The following is a 22,617-nucleotide window of genomic DNA, read 5'->3' as shown; positions in this document are numbered from 1 at the left end:
TAGACAAAAACGTAACCACAAAATGTATAAGGCAGTTATTCCAACGTGTTATAATTCTATCCATCAAGCATTTGAGAGGCTTCTAGAGAAGGAGGAAATTGTTGCTAATCTGACCATCACTGCAACAAAGAACTTGAGGCATAACTCTAATGAAAATGAGTCCTGGAGCCCACTTGCACATATCTGACATGGGAAGAGCTATGGGCCATGACACTCTAAAGACCTGGAAACTCTGAAACATGCAGAGGTTTGAAGTCAAGGATTGGTAGGGATGAGTGAAATGTGAGAGAGAATGAGGAAGACAAAACTGGAAGAATGCAAAGAAATTTGGTGGTGACATGAAATTCAGAAGTACTGGACACCATGAGCTGCATCCTTCCCCAAGACACTATTTCCTTCCTTCATCAGGTTTTCTGACACTTCTCTAAGAACATACATGCTTTTTGTTTAAAATTCTTTTAAATCAAAAGTTAAAGACCTTGGTTACTCAACTTTACCTGGATTTTTCTTTTTGAGTAATGTAGCATGGCAGATATATAGACCATGTAAATGTCAAAATCATTGAGACATGTACCAGGATTCAGAGGGCAGTTATATTATGTGTTTATTGAAATATACAGCAAATGTAGCTGTGTACAAATTTTTATAGAAAGTACTGAATAAACCTTTCCATGTCTAAGCACTAAAAGGTCATGTTTCAATAAGATCCTGTTTATTTTTAAGGAGAAAGTATATCTAATAGAGAGGTCATTTTGATTCCTAAAATATGAATATTAAACAATGCTATCTTTGATCTTAGCATGATATTTTTACTTTATTATCCAAACATGACCATTTTGTAATGACAACAAAAAAAGTTCAATGATCTTATGAATAAGCTTTCAAATATTCATTAAATAGCAGCAAGGAATTGCACCTTGGTACAACTTTTGATTTCCAGATCTCTCAGGGACTCAGTGATTGTTTCATGTAAGCAATGGCCACCTTCCAGTAACAGGACCAACGTGCAACCCTAACTGATGAATGCCAACAGGGCCAAGTCTCTAGGTATTCACTGATGATCATAGCCCATTGTGGAGTTTCTAGGGAAATCCTCCCTCATCACGCCAGGTCCAGCATAGTTTTTCACACTTTGCAATATACATTATGGTGGGGATGAATGGGAGCCAGCTTTTGACCTAAAGTGCAACTTCACAGCCCTTCTGTGCAGTGCATGCTGACCTGCTGGTTCCCTACTTCCATGCTGTGCTCATTCATCAGTTTGTCCTCTTTGCTTCTTCATCATGATCAGTTCTCTTGGAATCCACCTCCTGCTTCTGCTCTCCTGCTATACTTGAATCCTTGGAAACTAACCCCTGCAGTGCTCTTAGAATCTATGGCTTCTTATAGTCTTTTGGCAACTGGGCAAAAGCTTCATTATTTATCTGGTACACAGGACAGTGACTGCCACAAATGATTCTGTGTTGAATGACTGAGCAGTGAGGTGGATCTAAAAAAGATTTTGCACTCTATTTGTATGCATTTTGGGATTCAAAATCCCCTTATCTTAACTCAACTCTTAGTCCTTGTTGCTCCTCTTCTCAGAACGAATCAACCTCAACAAGTCCTGATCTCTCTTGTCCTGTCCTGCCCAAAGACCACTGTTGGCACCAAACACAAACCCCAACTAAATGTTAGGCCTGGCACTCTCACTCAAATTCTGCCTAAAACCTAGGCCAACATAAAAAGCTTCAGTAGTTGCTTTAGCAGTCAATCAGGAGATAGGAAATTTATAACCCATTAGTAAACAGACTATAATTTCCAGATCTGAGGCCTGGGAGAGAAGTTAAATAAAAATATAAAACTACACAGATTAATAGTCATTTGCTTCAAAATGCTGAAGGATCAGGGATCTTTCTTCCTTCATCACCTGGAAAGAAACCTGCTTGGGCAGAGTCGGCCCAGACCCACTGTCAGCATATTTGAGTGTGACTGGGCCCACCTGCTTCTGGAGATTGGCAGTGCAGGCTGTGATTAGCACATGCTAAGTTATTGATCATTCCTGTGGTTTTCTGAAAATTCATGTCTTCTCTGCAAGAGAAGTTTTAAGGAAATAACTTCTCTCTTTTGTTTTTTAAGTTGTTAATGAAAACACTGAGCACCATGCTATAATACATGGAGTTTAAAAGATAAGCCAAACAGTCTTTTCAGCTGCAGGGTAAGTTAAATTACTCCTCAACAATCTCCAAATTGATTTACAAATTATCTGACCATCAAAGAGAAGTGAAACTAGTAGCCTTAATGACACATAAAAAAGCAGCTAGATACACAAATGTTTAGAAAATGATAAGAGTAGAAATAAAATCTTTTATCTAGATGATTACTGTGACATAAAACAATATGTATGCATAAATCAATATAAGGAAAAGAAAAAAACACAAGATTAGAATGAACCATAGAGAGAATTTGATTCGTTGGTTTATCTGACATTCTCTGTGATGTTATTTAAACATTCAGTTTTTAGGAAAAGCTTCCCTATATTTGTTGAACCAAAAGAACAAGGACTACATAATTAAATAATAAAAATGTCCTGTGTTAAATAAGAGATGCAAAATAGCATCTCTGAGGATTGGTCACGGTCAAAGAACATCTCATGGAAACCTAGAAGCAAAACAGATGACTTCTTCTGGGGCAGCTGGCTGTTACAGACCAACACCTTTTTCTTTTCCGATAGAGAGCTTAGCAAAGCCCCATGTAAAATGTGGTGACTTATACTGGAAATAGTTGTAGTTAATCATTAAACACAGGGCTATTTTTAGAAGGTTTGTTGGCTTTTTTCTAAAATTTCTAGTCTAAAACTGTCATCCTAGCATTCCTATTTTAATTCAACTACTCACAAAAATGTTCTACATTTAAATGAAGGGAGAGGAGCCTTTCCATCGCTGGCTTGAAAGGAGATTGCACTTGGCATTAAGCATGACAGACATAATGTTGCAGAACATTTTGGAAATATGTGGCTTGAATATCCAAAAAGGACAGAACACGAGGAGGAAAATAGAGCAGATCCAGGATATTTGTTATTTTTATGGTCACAGTATTTTCTCTTGCTGAGACATTCATCTCTATGTCATGGATGTTTTCTAGTTATTGATCTCCAAACCACCAGTAAACTAAGGTTTTGTCTTATGGATGTTAAAATTGATTTTTTTAAATATCAAATTTAACAAAATGAGAGCCTGTATTTCTTGTTCTGTCATATTAAGCAGACAGTTCAGACTCCATATCTACCAACTACTTTACTACTCACACTGCCTCCATTGAAGTGAATTTGTACTAATTATGAGGAAATAGGAATTTCTTAAGCTCTCAGTCCACCCATTGACAAGTAAACAAAGACATGTAAGATTCAATTTACAGAATAGCCCAGAAGCCCTCAGGTGATGGGAGACTGGTCATTTTAATCTGAGGCCATGGCTTCTTGACCCATGGGTAAAAGCCACTGATTTTATTACACATTTCTTCTCTCTTCTCCATTCCAGAAAAATCTGAGATTGAACACAATGAAGGAAACTCTTTCCTTGCTGTCAATGACAGAAACACATTAGTGAAATGCCAAGCACTTATATACTATGTATCATCACGCAAATAGGAAAGTTGCTTGGCCAAAAAATTCATTTAGAGAGGTTCCAGTGATAACAATATGAATTTTATAAGGTGATAAAAACTACTATGGGTCAAATTCCATGCATTACACTGAAATCTGTGCAGTGCGACAGCTCTCACCTGCTTCTATGGTATATATGAGTTCTGCATTTTCCCCTTTGTCTTTGTCCAGAGCGGTCACTTGCAGAACAGCTGATCCCAAGGCAGCGGATTCAAACACAGATGCTTCATACAGTGGGTTGGTAAAATAAGGACTGTGATCATTAGCATCTTCCACGTTCACAATGACTCGGGCCAAGTTTCTTCGATAAGGAAACTCCTGATCTCTGACCTTTAGGCAAAATAGAAGAAGTAGTAGGACTAAAATCTTGAATTGCAAAGAATTCACATGGCTGTGTTGGTAGTTAAAATAATATGTGATTATGCACATAAAGTGCATGACCCAGTCACGGGCACCTAGTAGGTACTCAATAAGTGGTTCTTTCAAGAGAAGAAACTGCTGGTGAATAAACCAATTGTTACTGCTTAGCTTGATGTCTAGCATAAGGTTTGCACTCAGTGACTAGAACTGGCTTTGCTTTCAAAAACATAGCACTTTTTTTTTTTTTTTTTGACAGGCAGAGTGGACAGTGAGAGAGAGACAGAGAGAAAGGTCTTCCTTTTGCCGTTGGTTCACCCTCCAATGGCCGCCGCGGTAGCGCGCTGCGGCCGGCGCACCGCGCTGTTCCGATGGCAGGAGCCAGGTGCTTATCCTGGTCTCCCATGGGGTGCAGAGCCCAAACACTTGGGCCATCCTCCACTGCACTCCCTGGCCACAGCAGAGAGCTGGCCTGGAAGCACTTTGCCTTGGCTTCCTTCACATAGCCACATTCACCTGATTAGTATGTGTACAGCTACTAACATAATGGTAGGTGGAGGCACTTCTAAAGTGGAAAGCAAAGAATGGAATTAATGAACACAATGTTGGCATTGCCACTTATTCATTCAGCAAACATTTACTGTTGCTTACTATTTGTCAAGTCTCTGGCTTGAGTCCCTGGTGTTCAGTAGTGAATTAGGTATAATCCCTCCCCTCAAGAAGCTTAGTGTGGAGTGGAGAATACAAACAAGTAAACAGATGGGTGTTAACACTCAGGTATAAGTGCCAGCCTGGCATACTCTAAAACTGCTCTCACAGTGGGTGCTAAAAACTCACCCTAGCATTCAGCTTTCCTGGAAAACAACAACAAGCAGAAGTAGTTAAATGGTGATGGTGGTGTCTGGCACTTTCACCTAGGAGCCAATATATAAGTCTAGATTTGAGAAAGAACTCTGACCATGGGGAAGACGTATCAAATCATAGTCCTAATTTCTGAAATGGAGACTCTCTATTTGACTTTATCAAAGAATCTTGTCTGAAAGCTTTAAAATGTCCTCATTTGCATATAGCTGAAGCTGATACACAATCAACTCTTTGACTCCAACCAAGTGCTCTGGCTAGAACTAATCAACTGGTTCCTCTTGTTCAGTTTTAAACTGAACAAGACTGTCGTGAATAAATCAGAAAGGACACAAAGAAGAATCACCAAAGAGAAAGGTGTCTTCAGAAATAGTACCTAGAAGGAGTGAGCAAAACGACTCAAATGGATTAGCTTAGAGAAAGGCAACACAAAGAAGTTGTTTACTATAAATATTCAATTATATAAAGGATCAATGGTGGGGGGGTGACCAAGCTGAATTCTGAGTGTTTAGGGAAAGAATGAAAAGAAATGACCAGAAAAATTGTGACAATGAAGCTAGCACCAGCACAAGGGTTTTTCAATTGAAGAGAACACATACAAAATAAACTTCTTTCAATGTAGAGTGGCCTGCCATACCCAAAGTCTAAGCTGAACTCTTCCTTTAGGGAATGCTGAAAGCCAGTCAGTTCTCACTGAATGTGTCTTGTGCCTCAGAACAGTGCTTGGTACATAGTAGGAACTTCAGAAAGAGCCATGGAATGAAGGGATGTAATGACTCAGACTGCAGGATGTAATGGATCACCTCTATGAGTCACTTCTGTTCCCTGGAATCCTGCTTGGAAACCATTGCTGAGGGCACCCAAACTTACTCTTGCCTAGGAAGATTTCCAGTCCTGTGAAGAAGAGTAGTGTTGGTAGAAAAACTGCCTTCAGCTGCTTAGGAATTGGTAGAATCTTAAGTATAAAGTCAATCAATTTTTAGGAGTAAGCCTCTGTCACCCTGTTCAGTCTTAAGGAATGCAGTAGGGGGTCTTACAGGCAGTAGCTGTGCAGTGATCATGGGGCTGTTAAAGAAACATGTTGCGGGCTCTAAAATCAATCAGTTTCTACACTCAATTATCTGAATTTGGCCAACTGCACTTTAAAAGCAGAGCAATTTCTCCCACATCATTTGGAGGCTACGTGAACACAAATCCAGATTTAGCACTCTGCAGGCTTCAGTGTATTCTGAAATCTCTTTCGTGTGCCAGTATTCACCACTGGCTCCAACACCGGTCTAATAAATAACAAATTGATCTCTAAATCCCTCCAGAGACTGAGCACTGCATAGGCTGAGCAAATGATTAACCTTGTGATCAACTTCTCAACGAACTTCTTTTAACTTATCCACAAAATTTTATGGATGTAAACCAATATCAGAGCTTGGGTACCCGGTCTATTTCTTCCCTCTCAAACCAGTCTGTGAACAGCATTTACCAAGAAGCCACTGTCTGCAGAAATTAAACAATTTTTAACTTTGGCAAAAATATAGAGTCACTGTGTAACAATAGTAATTTTTCATTGACCTGAAAAGGCAACAATGAATGCAACTGAGCTGTAAAAAGACCAAATTTACCAGCACTTAGCAAATGTTATGAGCCTTTCACTTCTGAGGACTAAGATGTGTGACTTGAATGGATAATGGCAGTGTCAGTAAAGCAAATTAGCAGTTTCATCCTACCATGATGTTGAGAATGTGCTTGTCCTGGGCCTCATGGTCCAGTCTCTCTGCAGTGTACAGCACGCCAGTGTTAGGGTCAATCCGGAATTTCCTCATGCTGATGGAGTCAATGCTGCTGTGGACAGTGTAGCTCAGCTTGTGCTTCTCGTCTCTGTCTGTGGCTTCGATCTGTAATATCTCTGTGTCTGGAAGCACATCCTCAGAAATTGTCACGTCGTAATGCGGCTGAGAGAATTCTGGGCCATTATCATTATTATCCAGCACTTTGATAAATACCTAGAGTTAAAAGAAGAGTGATAACCAATGCCAATTCACTCATTGCTAATAAAAGCATCCCCTTCCTTCTTGTTCTCCCTCTATGTCCTTTGATCCTCTTCTAGAAGCTTTCTCAACACACAGGAAGCGCTCTTTTAAAAACAGTCTGTGATTAGAGGTTGACAATCAAGCAGAAGTTCACATTAGCAGGAACATAAACTATAAGGGATCAATACTCTATTAATTGAACAGCTGAAGGTCATAATTCCACACAATCATTTGAGGCACAATAGAAATTATCTTGAGGTACCCTGGTTTGTTAAGTTCCTATTATCTTAAGTTTCTGTTATGTGCTTCTCACAATGACCTTACGTGGAGCCAGTTTTCGAATGTGAAGAACAAAGAGGTGTCAAAAAAAAAGGGAGAGATGACCAGAGCTGGACTCAGAGCCATCAGGGCTCCTCAACAGCAGTGTCCACACACCGAGGTTGTCCTTCAGACGGGAGGGGTCTAGCAAAGAACACGGTATGAACTACAGTTAAAATACAAAAGTTCCCAAAGTATTTTCTTTCACAAAGCATAAAAATTTTGAAATATAACAGTTTGGGGGCTGGCACTGTAGCATAGCTGGTAAAGTCACTACCTGCAGTGCCGGCATCCCAGATGGGTGCCAGTTCAAGTCCCAGCTGCTCCACTTCCAATCCAGCTCTCTGCTATGCCCTTGGAAGCCAGTAGATGATTGCCCAAGTCCTTGGGCCCCTGTACCCGCATGGGAGACCTGGAAGAAGCTCCTGGCTCCTGGCTTTAGATTGGCTCATCTGAAGCCATTGTTGCTATTTGGGGAGTGAACCAGTGGATGGAAGACTTCTCTCTCTCTGCCTCTATAACTCTGGCAAATCTATCTATCTATCTATCTAAAAAAAAAAAAATAACAGTTTGGGGCTGGCACCGTGGCATAGTTTGTAGTGCCAGCATTCCACATGGGCGCCGATTTGTGTCCAGATTGTTTTTCTTCTGATCCAGCTCTCTGCTAATGGCCTGGGGAAGCGGTAGGATATGGCCCAAGTGCTTGGATCCCTGCGCCCACATGGGAGACCTGGAAGAAGCTCCTGGCTCCTGGTCAGTGCAGCTTTGGCTGTTTGGGCCATTTGGAGAGTGTACTATCATTTGGAAGACCTTTCTCTGTCTCTCCCTCTCTCTTGTTCTATAATGCTGTCTTTCAAATAAATACGTCTTTAAAAAAAATAACAGTTTAATGAATGTCCACATATTCCTTACTCAGCTTTATAATAATCAATAAATAGCATATCTGATCTTATCTTTGTTCCCCTATTCATCTCTACCTGCTCCCCCATAATATTTTGTAGCAAATCTCATCCAACATATGATTGCAGCACTTATTTCTAAAATATAGGAAGACTCAGTATAAACACAACACATATGTGTGCACACAACACCATTGTTGCATATAAACAGTAACTCCTTTATATCAAATATTCAACTAATGCTCCTATTTCTCTAATTGTTTTTAATGTGTTGTATTTTATGTGTGTATATATTATAATTATTTTAACCAGTTTGTGCAAACAAGGCCCAAATACCACATTTGGTTGGTATGTCCTTTAACTATAATTTATAGGTTTTCCCTCTATTTCTATTTCTGTACAATTTTTTATGTTGTTAAAATAGATGTTCACAAATCTGAGCCATTTTCTCTTCAGTTCCCAGTCTGAATTTTTCTCATTACATGCCCCTGTTTTTGTTTCCTATGTCTATTTTCCCTGTACTTCCTTTAAACTGGTAGTTTGAGCTGAAAGGCTTGATAGGATTCTGGTTCAATTTCCATTTTCTTCTTCATTCTTGTTTGGACAAGAATCCTTCATGAGTGATACAGTAATCTTCCTCCTGGAGATACATACTATCTGCTCCTCACCTTAATGCTGTGATCTTACTAGCCACTGATGATTATTACATAGATGATACCATTAATGAGTCAAAGAATCCCAAATGTTAACGTTCCAATTACATGACTCCTTCCTCAATTATTAGCTGGAATAGTTCTATAAAAGGAAGTTTTCCAACAGCTTCATTACTCTGAAGTGAACTTCACACAGGAAAGGCAGCATGAGTACTAAATTCTTTTCCTTTACCATTTTGAAATGATGAGTGTATTCCTTAGCTCTTCCCAAGGTGATCAACGAAATATTTTTCGAGAGTTAAGATGAGCTCATGAATTTAATTATAAATCATATGTTTTGTGCATTGCAGCTAACTGATGAACAGCCTTCACTGCCCAGTGGAATCTCTTCAAGTTGGCTTGTGAGATCTTTTAATAGAACCCTAGTTCTACTCTTCAACAGATTCCTTGGGTTTTTTTTAGATGCGACTGGTAATATTTTCCAGGGTTGTTTTGCATTTTTTCTACCCTATCCTTGAATTACTCATTTCATCATTTCTCAAAAGGCCCCCTTCTAAAAAAAAAGTTACAATTAGTACTTAAAGACTAATATCTAGTGCTAGGACTTCTTGCTACAGGATTGGATAAAATACTTCAGTTTTATTCACTGGACAGAGTTAGGAAAGGGTTTCTTTTTGTTAATAAGTATCTCATCAACTCTTATACTATTAAGTCAAAATTATGCAATGAAGGCTTTTAACTTAATATTCTTGTTTTTATGTTTGTTTCTCCTTACTCCTATGCTGTCATTTCTCATACCCAATGACATCATAATTACTTACTGCTTTTTCTGAAATTACATGCACAAAAGTCTGAGAATACTAATACCAAAATTGTTGTTATAACTACTTTTCAATTATGTTTACAAAAATGTCATTTTGCTTTTAGATTTGGTCAGCGAGGAACCTGCAGTTGAATTACTCTGATCAGAAGTGCTTAGAATAGCCCTTTGCTTTACAGACAAGTCAACAACAAGATACACATTTATGGTCGACTGCTTATATTTACTTTGAAGTTTTAAATTTTACTAACATTTAATTGTGTCTTATAAATAAAGGTACCAGAGTCAAGTTTACAAAAAAAAATTACCAAAAAAAAAAAAAAAGTCAAAGAACTTTAGGTCCTATAACTTTCTCTTTCATCTTATTCCCTTCTTCTCCTATAGATAATTATTTTAAATGTTATGGTTTACCCATCTATTTTGTTAATAAAAACATACTCTATACATCCTCACATGCTATTTCACTTAACATTGTTAAAACTGCAATTAACAAGACACTGATTCTCATCTGGTGGCAATTTTGTCCCCCAGGGAACATCTGGCAGAGCCTGGAGTCAATTTTGCTCACCACAACTGGAGGGAGAGGTGTTCCTGATGTCTACAGGTTGCAGATCAGGTGTACTGCTAAACATCTTCCAATGTATAGGACAGGCCCAAACAAGAAGTAATTATTTGACCCTAAATGTTAATACTTCTGTTAAGAAACCCTACATTATAGCCTGAAGACGATTCCACAGCAGTGTAAACATACTTCAGTGGGTGAACGTATCCCTGTTAATTCAACTAGTCTTCTATTGGTGTTTATTTAAGATGTTTCCAATCTTTCCAGGACTGGTGTTGTAGTGCAGCAGGTTAAACAGTTGCTTGTGATAAGGCACCCCATATGAGGCCAGTTTAAATCCTGGCTGTTCCACTTCTGATCCAGCCTCCTGGCTAATGAGTCTGTGAAAGCAGCAGAAGATGGCTCAAGTGCTTATGTCTCTGCACCCACATGGGAGACCCAGATGGAATTCCAAGCTGCTGGCTCAGGCCTGGCTCAGGCCTGGCCCAGGCCTGCAGGATGCTGTGGATGTTTGGGGAGTAACCAGTGGACAGAAGATGGATCTTTCAAATAAGTAAACTTTTTGAAAAAAGATGTTTCAATATTTGCTCTTAGGAAGAGTGTTTAGAGAGGAGTCTTGTGCCCATACCTTTTCACATACATGCTAGTAAATATTTGGTGACTAGAATTGGGACTGCTGTATCAAAGGACAAGTGCTTATATAGTTTTGTTAGGTATTTCTATATTTTTCCCTTCCTCAGATTTTTATCATTTTGCATTCCCATAACTATATATAAGAATGACCGTCAGGCAGCCTTGCTAACAGGTATTTATTAAGACTTTTGGAAATTTTTACCCCTGTGATAGAGGAGAAATGGTATCTTAGTGTAGTTTAATTTGCATTTGTCTTATTACCAATGGTGCTGAGAATTTTTCCTTATATTTAAAAGCCATTTGCATTTCTTTTTAACTTGTATCAGCTTACTCTTCTATGAGTTAGATGGTCTTTTGTTTCATTTTTGGAAGCTTGGTGGTATAAATTGCAAATGTTTTTAATTTTTATATATTTTGCACAATGATTTTTACCCTGCAAAAGTGAGTACATAAATTTGTTTTCCTTAGTATTTCTCAATGTTAGAGTTTCAAACACTTGGAAGAATTTCCAAATTATAGACAAACACACCCATTTTAAAATTTTATTCATTTTTATCTAGAGACAGAAAGAGAGTGTCCTCTAGTCTGCTGGTTTACTCCCTAAATATCAACAAGAGCTATGGCTATAATGGACTGAACTCCATGCAGTTCTCCTGCAGCTGTGGCAAGGACCCACATACTTGAGCTATCACCTGCCACCTCCCAGGGTGTGAAGTAACAGAGAGTTTGAATTGGAAGCAGATGGAGAACTCAAACCCAAGCATTCTGATCTGGGATATGGGCATCCCAACCAGTGTCTTTACTGCTGTGCCAAATGCCCACTGCCCTCAACTTTGGGGAAAAAAATAGCATTTGAATGTTTCCTTTTCTTTCATTTACATTTGTACTTCATTTGGAATTTTTATTGGTGTATTATACGAGTAGTCCCAGTTTTTTTCCCCACATGAGTCTCCATTGAGATCAATGCCCTTTTTAAGAAGAGTATGACTTTCCACTGACTTGAGGAGCTTTTATTGCATATTAAATTTATATATGCAATCAACATGTTTCTGGATTTTACATTCTGTTCCATAAGTTCATCTGTCTTTTCATACATCAAAATGCTTTAATTATTCAGGCTTTAAGTCATGTTTTAGGCCTGTTTTGCTCTTCAGGGTTCTTCCTCCTAATGAACCTTATAATCAAATTGTATCGTGCCTGGCAGAAGTTTGATAGGATATTAAATTGGGATTAGGCTAAAAACATAGGGAGAGGGGGGCCAGTGCTGTGGCCCTGGCCTGAAGCACCAGCATCCCATAAGGGCACTGGTTTGAGCCCCAGCTGCTCCACTTCCGATCCAGCTCTCTGCTATGCTCTGGGAAGGCAGTAGAAGATGGCCCAAGTTCTTGGGTTCCTGCACCCACGTGGGAGACCTGGAAGAAGCTCCTGGTTTTGGACCTGCACAGCTCTGGCTGTTGAGGTCAACTGGGGAGTGAACTGGAAGATGAAAGACCTCTCTCTCTCTCTCTCTCTCTCTCCTCTCTCTCCAACTCTTTCAAGTAAGTAAATAAATCTTACCAAAAAATAAGTCTTCCAACCCCAGACTTTTCTTTTTCATTTGTTCAAATTTATTATTTTGTTGTTCTGGTAAATTTTACTCAGGTATGTTTTAACACTTTTTAAAGTTTATACACACACAATATAACATGGGATTATTTCCTCCCAATAAACATTTTTGCTGTTTTACTGTATACGTTACATATTGAATGTGGTATTTTAACTTCATAACCTGTTAACCAAATTTTCCTATAATTTGCACTAGTTTTTCTCCTTGCTCTTCTGAGGTTTTCAGACTTATGACTGTACAACAGGGAAATAGAGGTAGCTTTACCTTTTTCTTTATAATTCTTATGACACAAATTGCTTTATTTTGTCTAACAGCATTGACTGATGCTTAGAGCACAATGATGCATAGCTGTGGGCATGGTGATGTTCTGTGAATCTTAGCTGATAGGAAAGGCTGTAATGATTCTCTAGTGAGTATTCCAGAAAAGTATTTACTTTCGTACAGATATGCTTTTTTTTTTTTTCCAGGAAAAAAGAAGGCAGTAGTACTACCAACTATGTGCCGGGACAAGTTGACCTTGGGTGTAAACTTGCTATAGAATCAGCTTTGCTCTAAAGTTTATGTCAGAAAAAGAATTAAGAAGTATCAAGCCCCTTCTATCAGGTTCTATTTGCCTCTCAATCAGAAAAATTACTTGTAGCTTAGACAGCACCTTTCTTAGCTCCTCTAATAATGACTCTGTCCTTTGTTCTAGGCCCTGTCTAGTGCACTTGGGCCTCATTCCTTTGTAATCATAACCTCTACTCTACCACCAATGGCTCTACTCCCAACCTGTGTGTACTGATGGTCCTCTTCCCCACTTAATGCTGTATAATTGTTCAAACCTGGTAAATGCCACTCTTGGGATCATTGGTTACTATCCTCACTCTGTCTTTTATGACCTTGTCTAAATATGATCAGAGTCGGCAAACTTGGAAGGCTTCCATAGCCTTGGCAACTCATGATGACAGTCTAGGATGGTTACTGGCGCCATAAACTAGAGTGTCAATTTGTTGGGTCAACAACAGGAGCCACTGTGCAGTTGCTCCTCATGTGGGATCTCTGTCCTTAATGTGCTGTACATTGTGATTTAATGCTATAACTAGTACTCAAACAGTATGTTTCACTTTGTGTTTCTATGTGGGTGCAAACTGTTGAAATCTTTATACTAAATTGATCTTCTGTATATAAAGAGAATTGAAAATGAATCTTGATGCAAATGGAAGGGGAGAGGGAGCGGGAGAGGGGAGGGTTGCGGGTGGGAGGGAAGTTATGGGAGGGGGAAGCCATTGTAATCCATAAGCTGTACACTGGAAATTTATATTCATTAAATAAAAGTTAAAAAAAAAAGAAGTATGCAGATAAGAGTTTTGTGTATTGTTTTTTATCTCCACTGTTTTGTACAACCATACCAGGTTGTTTGGATGTCAATTCTTTCTTTCAAAATGTTCAAGTTAACTTAGTCATGATGCTAAAATATTTGTGTTCACAGAAGCAGTTATATCCATGGGATAAAAAAAAAAAAAAAGCCTTTGGCCAGCAAGCCTGCCGTGACCTTCATGAAGTTTTAAAGTTGATGTGCTCTTGAAAAGCTTGCCTCTTTCTGCTTGCTTTGTCCTGAGCCTAATCTACAGTCAGAACAAGCATTTCTCTGTAAAAGACTTCCTTCTCCTTATTTGCTTTTTATTTCCCACAGTTGGGGCCATTTGTGAGCTCCTGAACTAACAAACAAAGCAAAGTAATTCTCAAAGATGTTGTGTTCAAAATGGTAATTGAAATGCCCAAAGAAACACAATGGAATCAAAGCAGGAGGAAACCCGAATATAGGAAGTCTCTTCAGAGCTGGTTTCAATGCTGCCCACCACAAACACTTTGGGTTTCGCAGGCTCCTCTAAGCTAACTCTGGACAGAAGCCAAGCCCTGCTTTACAAAGGCTCATGGTATGAAATGTCCACAGTAAGAGTCATAGGGTAAAGGCTCTGTCTTTTACTTCAACTAATTAAATCGTAAATTACTGCAATCCTGTTCTGCCTCTGCTGGCATTTCTCGACCATATTTAAAGCATTCTTCAGTAGTGGTCTCAAGGGTGATGCTCTTATGTTCTTCCTAAGATTTTAAGTTTTGTTTTTGAATACATAACAGAAAAATCATGTCAGCTTGTACCTGGTTTACAATTTATAAATCTGTGTCATAGCCATGTCTTACAGCTTTATTATTTTTAATTTTCCAGTGATGAAAATGAAAATCAGAGAAATTAAGGGATATTCCAAAAATTATAATGGCAAGGCCAGGCTCAAACCTGGGCCCTCCAGAGCCAATTCTACATTCATTCTATCATATCATTTCGATGAGCACTTAAGTGAGATACATATTATGAATAAATGTATGTAACACTCATATGTGAGCAAATATATATGCATGTAATTTGAACACTGCTATAGACAAATTCTAATTTAAAAATATATATAATTGACATGGCCATTATCATGAACATTAATCATGAGACTATTTGAAATAGAAAGTCCTCTGCTGCCTTTAAAATTAGAATTCATTTTCAAATATTGATTTAACTTTTATTTAATAAATATAAATTTCCAAAGTACAGCTTTTGGATTACAGTGGTGTTTTTCCCCCCATAACTTCCCTCCCACACGCAACCCTCCCATCTCCTGCTCCCTCTCCCATTCCATTCACATCAAGATTCATTTTCAATTATCTTTATATAAAGAAGATCAATTTAGTATATACTAAGTAAATATTTCAACAGTTTGCACCCACACAGAAACACAAAGTGTAAAGTACCGTTTGAGTACTAGTTATAGCATTAATTCACATTGTACAACACATTAAGGACAGAGATCCTTCATGGGGAGTAAGTGTACAGTGACTCCTGTTGTTGACTTAACAATTGACACTCTTGTTTATGGTGTCAGTAATCACCCTAGGCTCTTGTCATGAGTTGCCAAGGCTATGGAAGCCTTCTGAGTTCGCCAACTCTGATCTTATCAAATATTGATTTCCTTATAAGTTGTTAGGCACAGATCTATTACATGTAGAGAAATTTTTTTTAACAGAAAGTCTCATATTTGAAGAAGTTACTTGTTGTCCTATTTTACCTATATCCAATTGCAGTTGCTGTCATAATTTCCTAACCTAAATATACAAAGAAGCTTTGGCCAGTGCCTCTTTCACCTGCTAAGAAGCAGAGGACACTAAAGGAGACAAAAGAAAACACTTGGTGAGAATGATGTCCTGTGAGAATCCCTTGATCTACAGAATCATGGAGCAGTCTTAGCAAAAGTGATTCTTTTTCTCCTTTTTAAGTATGTGTCAGGGTGGAGGAAAGGGATAAGACAAGGTCCAAATCTTCAATGTGATGATGTGCTTTTTAAGGCAGTTGGCCAGTTATGAATTCAAAACACATCACTTCGAGATGGGGGAGGAATACATGCAGGTTACAGTCCTTCCAGCCCCAGGGAATGCAGACTAAGTGGCAGAAAGACTATGGCCAATCTCAATTAACTGCCTTTGTGGGGATTATCACAAGGAGGGTTTTAATGTCAGATTTGTCAATGGAGTATGTAAATAAAAGCTGGCTTTCCTATCATTGTAAATCCAAAGCATGACTCAAATAAAAAAAAAGTATTAAAATCACAAAATCACACATCCTGAGTCTGTGAATCAAATCAATGTAACTTTTAGATTATTTGGCCATGCCTATCTCTGCTTTCTTTCATGAATAACAATAAAAGCCAGACACATAATTTATAGCTATAAGGTATGTTATTCTAAGTTAGCTGAGAACCAGACTTTATTAATAAAACTTGTATGTGTTCCACATATTACAGATAAACGAACACTCTGACAATCTCTCTTTTTCATCCACACAATAACCTATGAGACATGCCAGGTTTTATCCTTGCTATGCAGAGGAAATTGAGACACAGCAAGACTTCGCTGCCTGCTTTGGTAACACAGATAGCATTCAGTCAAGTACAGAGTTGAACTTGGGCCACCTGATTCAGGATCAGTGCTCTTGTTGCTATACCATGTATATGCTTCTTCTAATGCATTCACTTGTATGTATACATGTGTAAAGTTTCTGGGGTTGCATATGCTTTTGAGAAGGAAGACATGTATTTGAATCTCTACCTATGAACACCTTGGCAGGTCATCCAAACTGTCTGTGCCTCAATTTTCACTGGAAAATAAGTGCAATACTCCTGATTTAACCACCCCAAGGTTATATGAAAATGAAACCTATGAATGAGACTTGTCAATCAAGTAAATTTTTTTAAAAAATTATTTTATTAGCTATTTGAAAGGCAGAGAAATTTTTCATATGCTGTTTCACTCCTCAAATACCATAACAGCTGAGACTGGGCAGGCCAAAGCCAGGATCCCAGAACTCAATGTGGTTGGCAGGAACCCTTGTACTTTTACCATCAGGTTCTGCCTCCCAGGGTGCCCATTACAAGAAGCTGGAGGGATTAGTTTTGTGACTTAGCAGATAAAGCCATCGCCTGAGATGCTGGCATCCCATATAGGTGCAGGTTCCTATTCTGGCTGCTCCACTTCTAATTCAGCTTCCTGCTGATGGCCTGGGAAAAGCAACGGAAGCTGGTCCAAGTGTTTAGATCTCTGCCACCAATGTGAGAGACACAGTTGAAACACCTGGCTTTGGACTGACTCAGCTCTGGCCATTGTGGCCATCTGGAGAATGAGCCAGTGAATGAATGATCTCTCTTCTTTCTCTCTCTTCTGTAACTCTTTCAAACAAATAAATAATCTTAAAAAAAAGAAAGATAGAAAGAAGCTAGAATGGTGAGTACAGCTGGAATTCAAATCCAGGAACTCCTATATGGAATGTAGATGTCCTAAGTAGTGGCTTAACTGCTATGCCAAACAACTGCCCCAAGTAAGGTCTTAAAATGCAAGCATCAGGTGCTATATATTCCTATGTATTTTCATCCAATGACCCTTTGGAAGAACTGTATTCTCGATCTGTTTAAGTTTGCTATGGAGATGCATTAGATTGGATGTTTTTGCTAGATGCATCAGGATAGTTCCTGAAAGTCCTAACACCCCATCCATAGGAATGTGTGTCTCTGGGTCTCACAACTCAGTGGACTGATGCAAGGGTTGTGATGAGTTTGGGATATGTTTCCTCTTCCCAGGATGTGTGGCTGGCTAAGACTTTCTGATACCCACATGCAGCATCATGTTCCCCAGGCAGTCATCTTGAAAAAACATACCCCTGTTACTAGCAGGGCAAGGTAAATTCTTTTCCTGCCTTAGAACAGATATCAAAGATTTAATCTCTCATAAGAGAGGCCGCATCGTGTAAAGGTTGAAAGAACCTGCTTGCCTAGGTCTGAACCAATGATCTCTCAATGTACTGCTTTGCCTCTGTTTTTTAATCTATGAAATGAGGATGACAGCAGTGCTATTTCATTATGTCATATTTTTGTTTTTAGAGTCAGGCTGAAAGCAAGGGGCTTGGCAGAGGTGTGTTTCTTTCTGGAAGCTCTGGAGCTGAATCTGCTCTAAGCTCACTCAGGTGGTTGACTAGACATTTGGCTCCTTGTGGTTCAGGACTCATGTCATTGTTTCCTTGCTGTTAGCAGGGATCCTCTCTCAGCTCTTTAAAAGGCTCTCTGTATTCTTTGTAATATTACCTCCTCCACATTAAAACTCACAGTGCTGTCTCACTTCTTACACGTCAAATCTCTGATTTCTACTTTTGTTGCTACACTTCAGAATCCAACTGGAGAAAGTTATCTGCTTACAAGTGCATTTGATTAGATCAGGCCTACCTGATAGCCCAGGATCCTCTTTCTATTTTAAGATCTGCAAGCTAAGACCAGCGCCGCGACTCAATAGGCTAATCTCTGCCTTGTGGTGCCGGCACACTGGGTTCTAGTCCCAGTAGGGGCGCCAGATTCTGTCCGGCTTGCCCCTCTTCCAGGCCAGCTCTCTGCTGTCACCTGGGAGTGCAGAGGAGGATGACCCAAGTGCTTGGGCCCTGCACCCCATGGGAGACCAGGAGAAGCACCTGGCTCCTGCCTTTGGTTCAGCGCGGTGCACCGGTCACAGCGTGCTGGTCGCAGCGGCCATTGATCGGTGAACCAACGGCACAAGGAAGACCTTTCTCTCTTTTTCTCTCTCTCACTGTCCACTCTGCCTGTCAAAAAAAAAAAAGTCTGCAAGCTAATTATATCTACAAAGGCCCTTTACCCATAGAACACAATATATTCACAAATTCTAAAGATTAGGAGATGGACATCTTATTGGAGGAGGCAGAAGAGAACCCTTCAGCCTGCCATAGTACCTACTACCTGCTTTATAGCATAACTGTCAGAGTTAAATGAGACTGTTTTTGAGGATCAATATAAACACGAGGATTTCATCTTTTTCACATGTTCAGCCCATTACAGTCATTATTCCAAAGATCTTTTTTGATTTCCAATTATTCCATCTTTGACCCGGGAAAGCTAGCTCAAGTTGCTGCCCATCACCTTTTAACATGGTTCCAGTGGTCTCTTCTAGCAAGACAAGATGCCCCAGGCTCCTTCCCCAAACCTGGAATTAGCTATTTATGCAAAGAGTCCTCGTTCCTTTCCATGGTAAAATGTATGTAAAAACCACAGTCTGGGAACCAGGAATAGAATCCAACTTAAAACAGTTTTGTAGTGCTCTTTTGTTTTTGGAAGGATGCCAACCCCATCCTCATTGGGATGTCATTTGTCCTGCTCTTAATTTTTTTTAAAAAAATATGATTTATTTATTTTAAAGGCAGAGAAGGAGAGGGAGAAGGGGAGAAGGAGAGGGAGAGAGAGGGAGAGAGAAATTGACTCCATCCACTGATTTACTCCTCAAATGGCTGCAATGGCCAGGCCAAAACCAGGAGCCTGTAACTCCATCCAGGTCTCCCACATGGGTGGCAGGGACCCAAATATTTATGTCATCACCTCTTGCTTTCCCAGGCCCATTAGATTGTAAGCTCTGGCTCAACCAGCTGCACCACAATACTGGCTCCCTAGTCCTGCTCCTATGTGTCTGATACTGTCACCTGCTTATGACAGTCAGTGCTCCTTGTGATTCCTCACCTCTTCACCAACCAAACCGTTCATCCTGCCTTCGACAGACATCCCCACTCATCTCTAGGCTTTGAAGACATCAGCATGAGAACACTTCTAAAATGCCAGAGAATTGTGTGCATTTCCCACCCCCCAGCCCATCCTTCTTTAAAAAAAAAATATTTTTCTTAATGAAGTTGACCTCCTGTTTGCTATCTAAGCATTCAGTGGACACAATTAGCCTCTTTCTTAACTCAGAATAATAGTGTTTTGGGACCCTATGGAAATTGCCCATCTAGTAGCGAGAGCAACAGTATCCTAGAAAATACGGATGATTGTAGGTTAAATTTCCAACTAGAGTTGTTGGGTAATGAGAAACTGCTAAGGCGTTCACTTATTTTAGGCCACATAGCCATTTGGACAGCTGATGAAAACTATTGACTTTTGACATAGAAAAATCCACATACACATCAAAGTTTATAAACAATTTCATAGCCTTCAGGTATCTTTAGGACCTTAATCTATCTTGGAGAGTTTAGCTTGGGGCAGGAACTATAGCTTACCCGGTAAAGTCACTGCCTGCAATGCTGGCATCTCTTATGGACGTTGATTTGAATCTTGGCTGCTCCAATTCTGATCCAGCTCTCTGCTAAGCCCTGGGAAAGCAGTAGAAGATGGCCCAAATCCTTGGGCCCCTGAACCCATGTGGGAGATCTGGAAGAAGCTCCTGGCTTCTGGCTTTGGAATGGCACAGCTCTGGCTGTTGCAGCCATCTGGGTAGTGAACCAGCAGATGGAAGACCTCTCTCTCGCTCGCTCTCCTTCTGCCTCTGCCTCTCTGTAACTCTGCCTTTCAAATAAATAAATAAATCTTTTAAAAAAGAGTTTAGTTTGCATAACTAGGTCCTAATTTGCCCTGGCCTGTTGGAGAAGGCATGACTTGAGGGTGGATAAGTGGTCTGGACAAGCAGGATGCTGGTTTAAAATTGTTTCCCCGAGCATCATTTATTCTTTGGTCCAGAGCAATGCTACTTCTCTTACCAGCTCATGAACTATCCCATGACTAAGAATAGAAAAATGTAAGTAGCCTTTAAAAACATGAGATAAATCTTGGAACACAGAAAACACTAAAATATGATGCTGGGCTTTAGGAAAAGAGAAGACTGCCCAAGTGCTGCCAAGAGCGGCCATTTTGGGATGGCTCATGAGGACCCGGGAAAACCTTAAGTCTGATACAGTCACAGCAACCTTGACAAATTGTTGGCAGCCTGATATAGTCACAGAACCTTGGCAAACTGCCCAAGTTGTACCTTCATCCATCTACATTGAAAGTACCTTAAGGTCCTGTCTTGTAATTTCCACCCCAAGTCAGAAAATACCCAGAATAACTGTGCACTCAAGGCCTGGGCTGCAGCCACTGGATCATCCTCCTCATCAGAGCTCTTTCTCAGGTACTCTTTTATTGCTCACAATAACCTATAGGGCAAATCTCTATGTTATAGCAGCTCAGACTAAGGAACTGAATCTGATTATAAAGTGTGTGAAGCTGAAGCGGAGCATTTGGGAAGTAATTAGATTGGATTGAGTCATTAGGGTAGAGTCCCCGTGATTGAATTCTGTTAGCTTTATAATGAAAGACAGAGATAGACAGAAACATGGGCTCCCTCTTCCCACATGATGCCCTGTGCCACCTCAAGACTCTGCCAGCAAGAACTCCATCACCAGAAGTGAACAACGAACCCACCAAATCTTGGACTGTGAACCTCCAGAATCATAAAGCAAAACACACTGCTATCCTTTATAAGGCTAGCCTGCCTCAGGTATTTCATTATCATGGTGAATCTAAGTACTGACTACATTTAGACCTCGTGCTAATACTCTGCACGCGTAAACTCAGGTCATCTTCATCGCAACACTAGACACAGGTTTGGTGCCCCCATTTTACAGATAAGCAGTGTGAGGTGCAGAGAAATTAAGTGACTTGCTTGAGGTGACTCAGAATGGCAGAGTCAGGATTGGAACACAGATTTATCTACTTCAAAGCCCACAAGGTCAAGTACTGTATTAGAAAAACTACAATCACAGCCCTCACAATATACTCTCTACTTTATGTGAGGCCCTTGCTCATCTTGCCCAAAGGTTGTGTAAATGTTGAGATGCTTTGCTCTTGCATGTAGTTGTTCTGAATCTTTATAACTTGAAATTCACAAGGCCTCTTTACATTCTGTAGCCACACTAGGGAATCTTAGGAAAGAAAAGGATGTTTATTCGTCATCAGATATTATAGCTCTGAGGCACAGGAATCCTGGGAGAGTTGGGAGAACAGGCCCAAACTGAAGATGAAGGCAAGGCTTTCATGTAGACACTGAATCCCGGAGGTTCTGATTTATTTGACATTTGTGAAGTAAAATTCAACATATTGTTTATGGCTGATTTGAAGCCCATGTCATACCATGTTTTATGTTTCTAAATGAACAAAGTAGATAAAAGTTCCCAAAGGCACACTGAACAGGTGTTTTGGGGCTACAGGACATTTATTTAGCTGCATGGTGAAAAGTTTCTGTTTGATGGTGAAATCATTAAGTTGTCTAGGGTCATGGACTGGAAATCCAGAATGCCTTTTATTTCGAAAAGCGTCTTTTTGTGAAAAATGTCCTTGACACCAAGGGTTTTGACTAATTCAAAGAACTATTCCTGTCACCACAGTCTGAGAAGCTTGGGAAAATGTGGGAGATGCCCAGGTTCTCAGAGGTTGCTGTGGAAGTCAGGTCTTAACACAGCTCAATAGACACAGTTAAATTTGATGGTAATGACGATGACATAAAAATTTTTTCTTTGGAAGCTGCTAGTTCTCACTTAAGAAGGTTATGACTCTAGGGACACACAGTGACTTTGATGTTTTTCTAAAGAATATCTCTTAACACTTTTTATTAACCTCCTTAGCTTGTTTCTGCCAAGAGGGAACTTCAAGTTCACCCCGATGCTCAAACTTCTTCTGAACTGCTCTGGAGATAACTCTACATTAGTCTGACAGAAAATCAACAAGAATGGAATTCAAACATGTTTACATTCAAGTCTTGTAATATATGCTTTATATTATTTTTTTAAATGAGATATCAGTCATCTGAATTCAACATTGGATCATTGCAACCTCAGGCACCCAGTGAAATTCCTAGGACATGGG

General features: G+C 39.6%; 1 protein-coding gene across 2 annotated transcripts in view; it reads right to left on the bottom strand.

Annotated features, from left to right (window-relative positions):
• The window catches only part of FAT3 (FAT atypical cadherin 3), a 533,836-nt gene that overhangs the window by 97,967 nt on the left and 413,252 nt on the right, over positions 1 to 22,617 (bottom strand). For both annotated transcript variants that reach the window (XM_062198305.1, XM_062198306.1), the window contains exons 7-8: positions 6,583 to 6,858; positions 3,763 to 3,973 (exon numbers count right to left, since the gene is read on the bottom strand). In XM_062198305.1, the coding sequence (XP_062054289.1) occupies positions 3,763 to 3,973; positions 6,583 to 6,858 (487 nt within the window). The remainder of the gene's footprint in view (positions 1 to 3,762; positions 3,974 to 6,582; positions 6,859 to 22,617) is intronic.

The sequence above is a fragment of the Lepus europaeus genome, chromosome 7 (assembly GCF_033115175.1).
Source record: "Lepus europaeus isolate LE1 chromosome 7, mLepTim1.pri, whole genome shotgun sequence".
Classification (NCBI taxonomy): Eukaryota; Metazoa; Chordata; class Mammalia; order Lagomorpha; family Leporidae; genus Lepus; species Lepus europaeus.
This window is presented reverse-complemented; position numbering and strand designations above follow the sequence as displayed.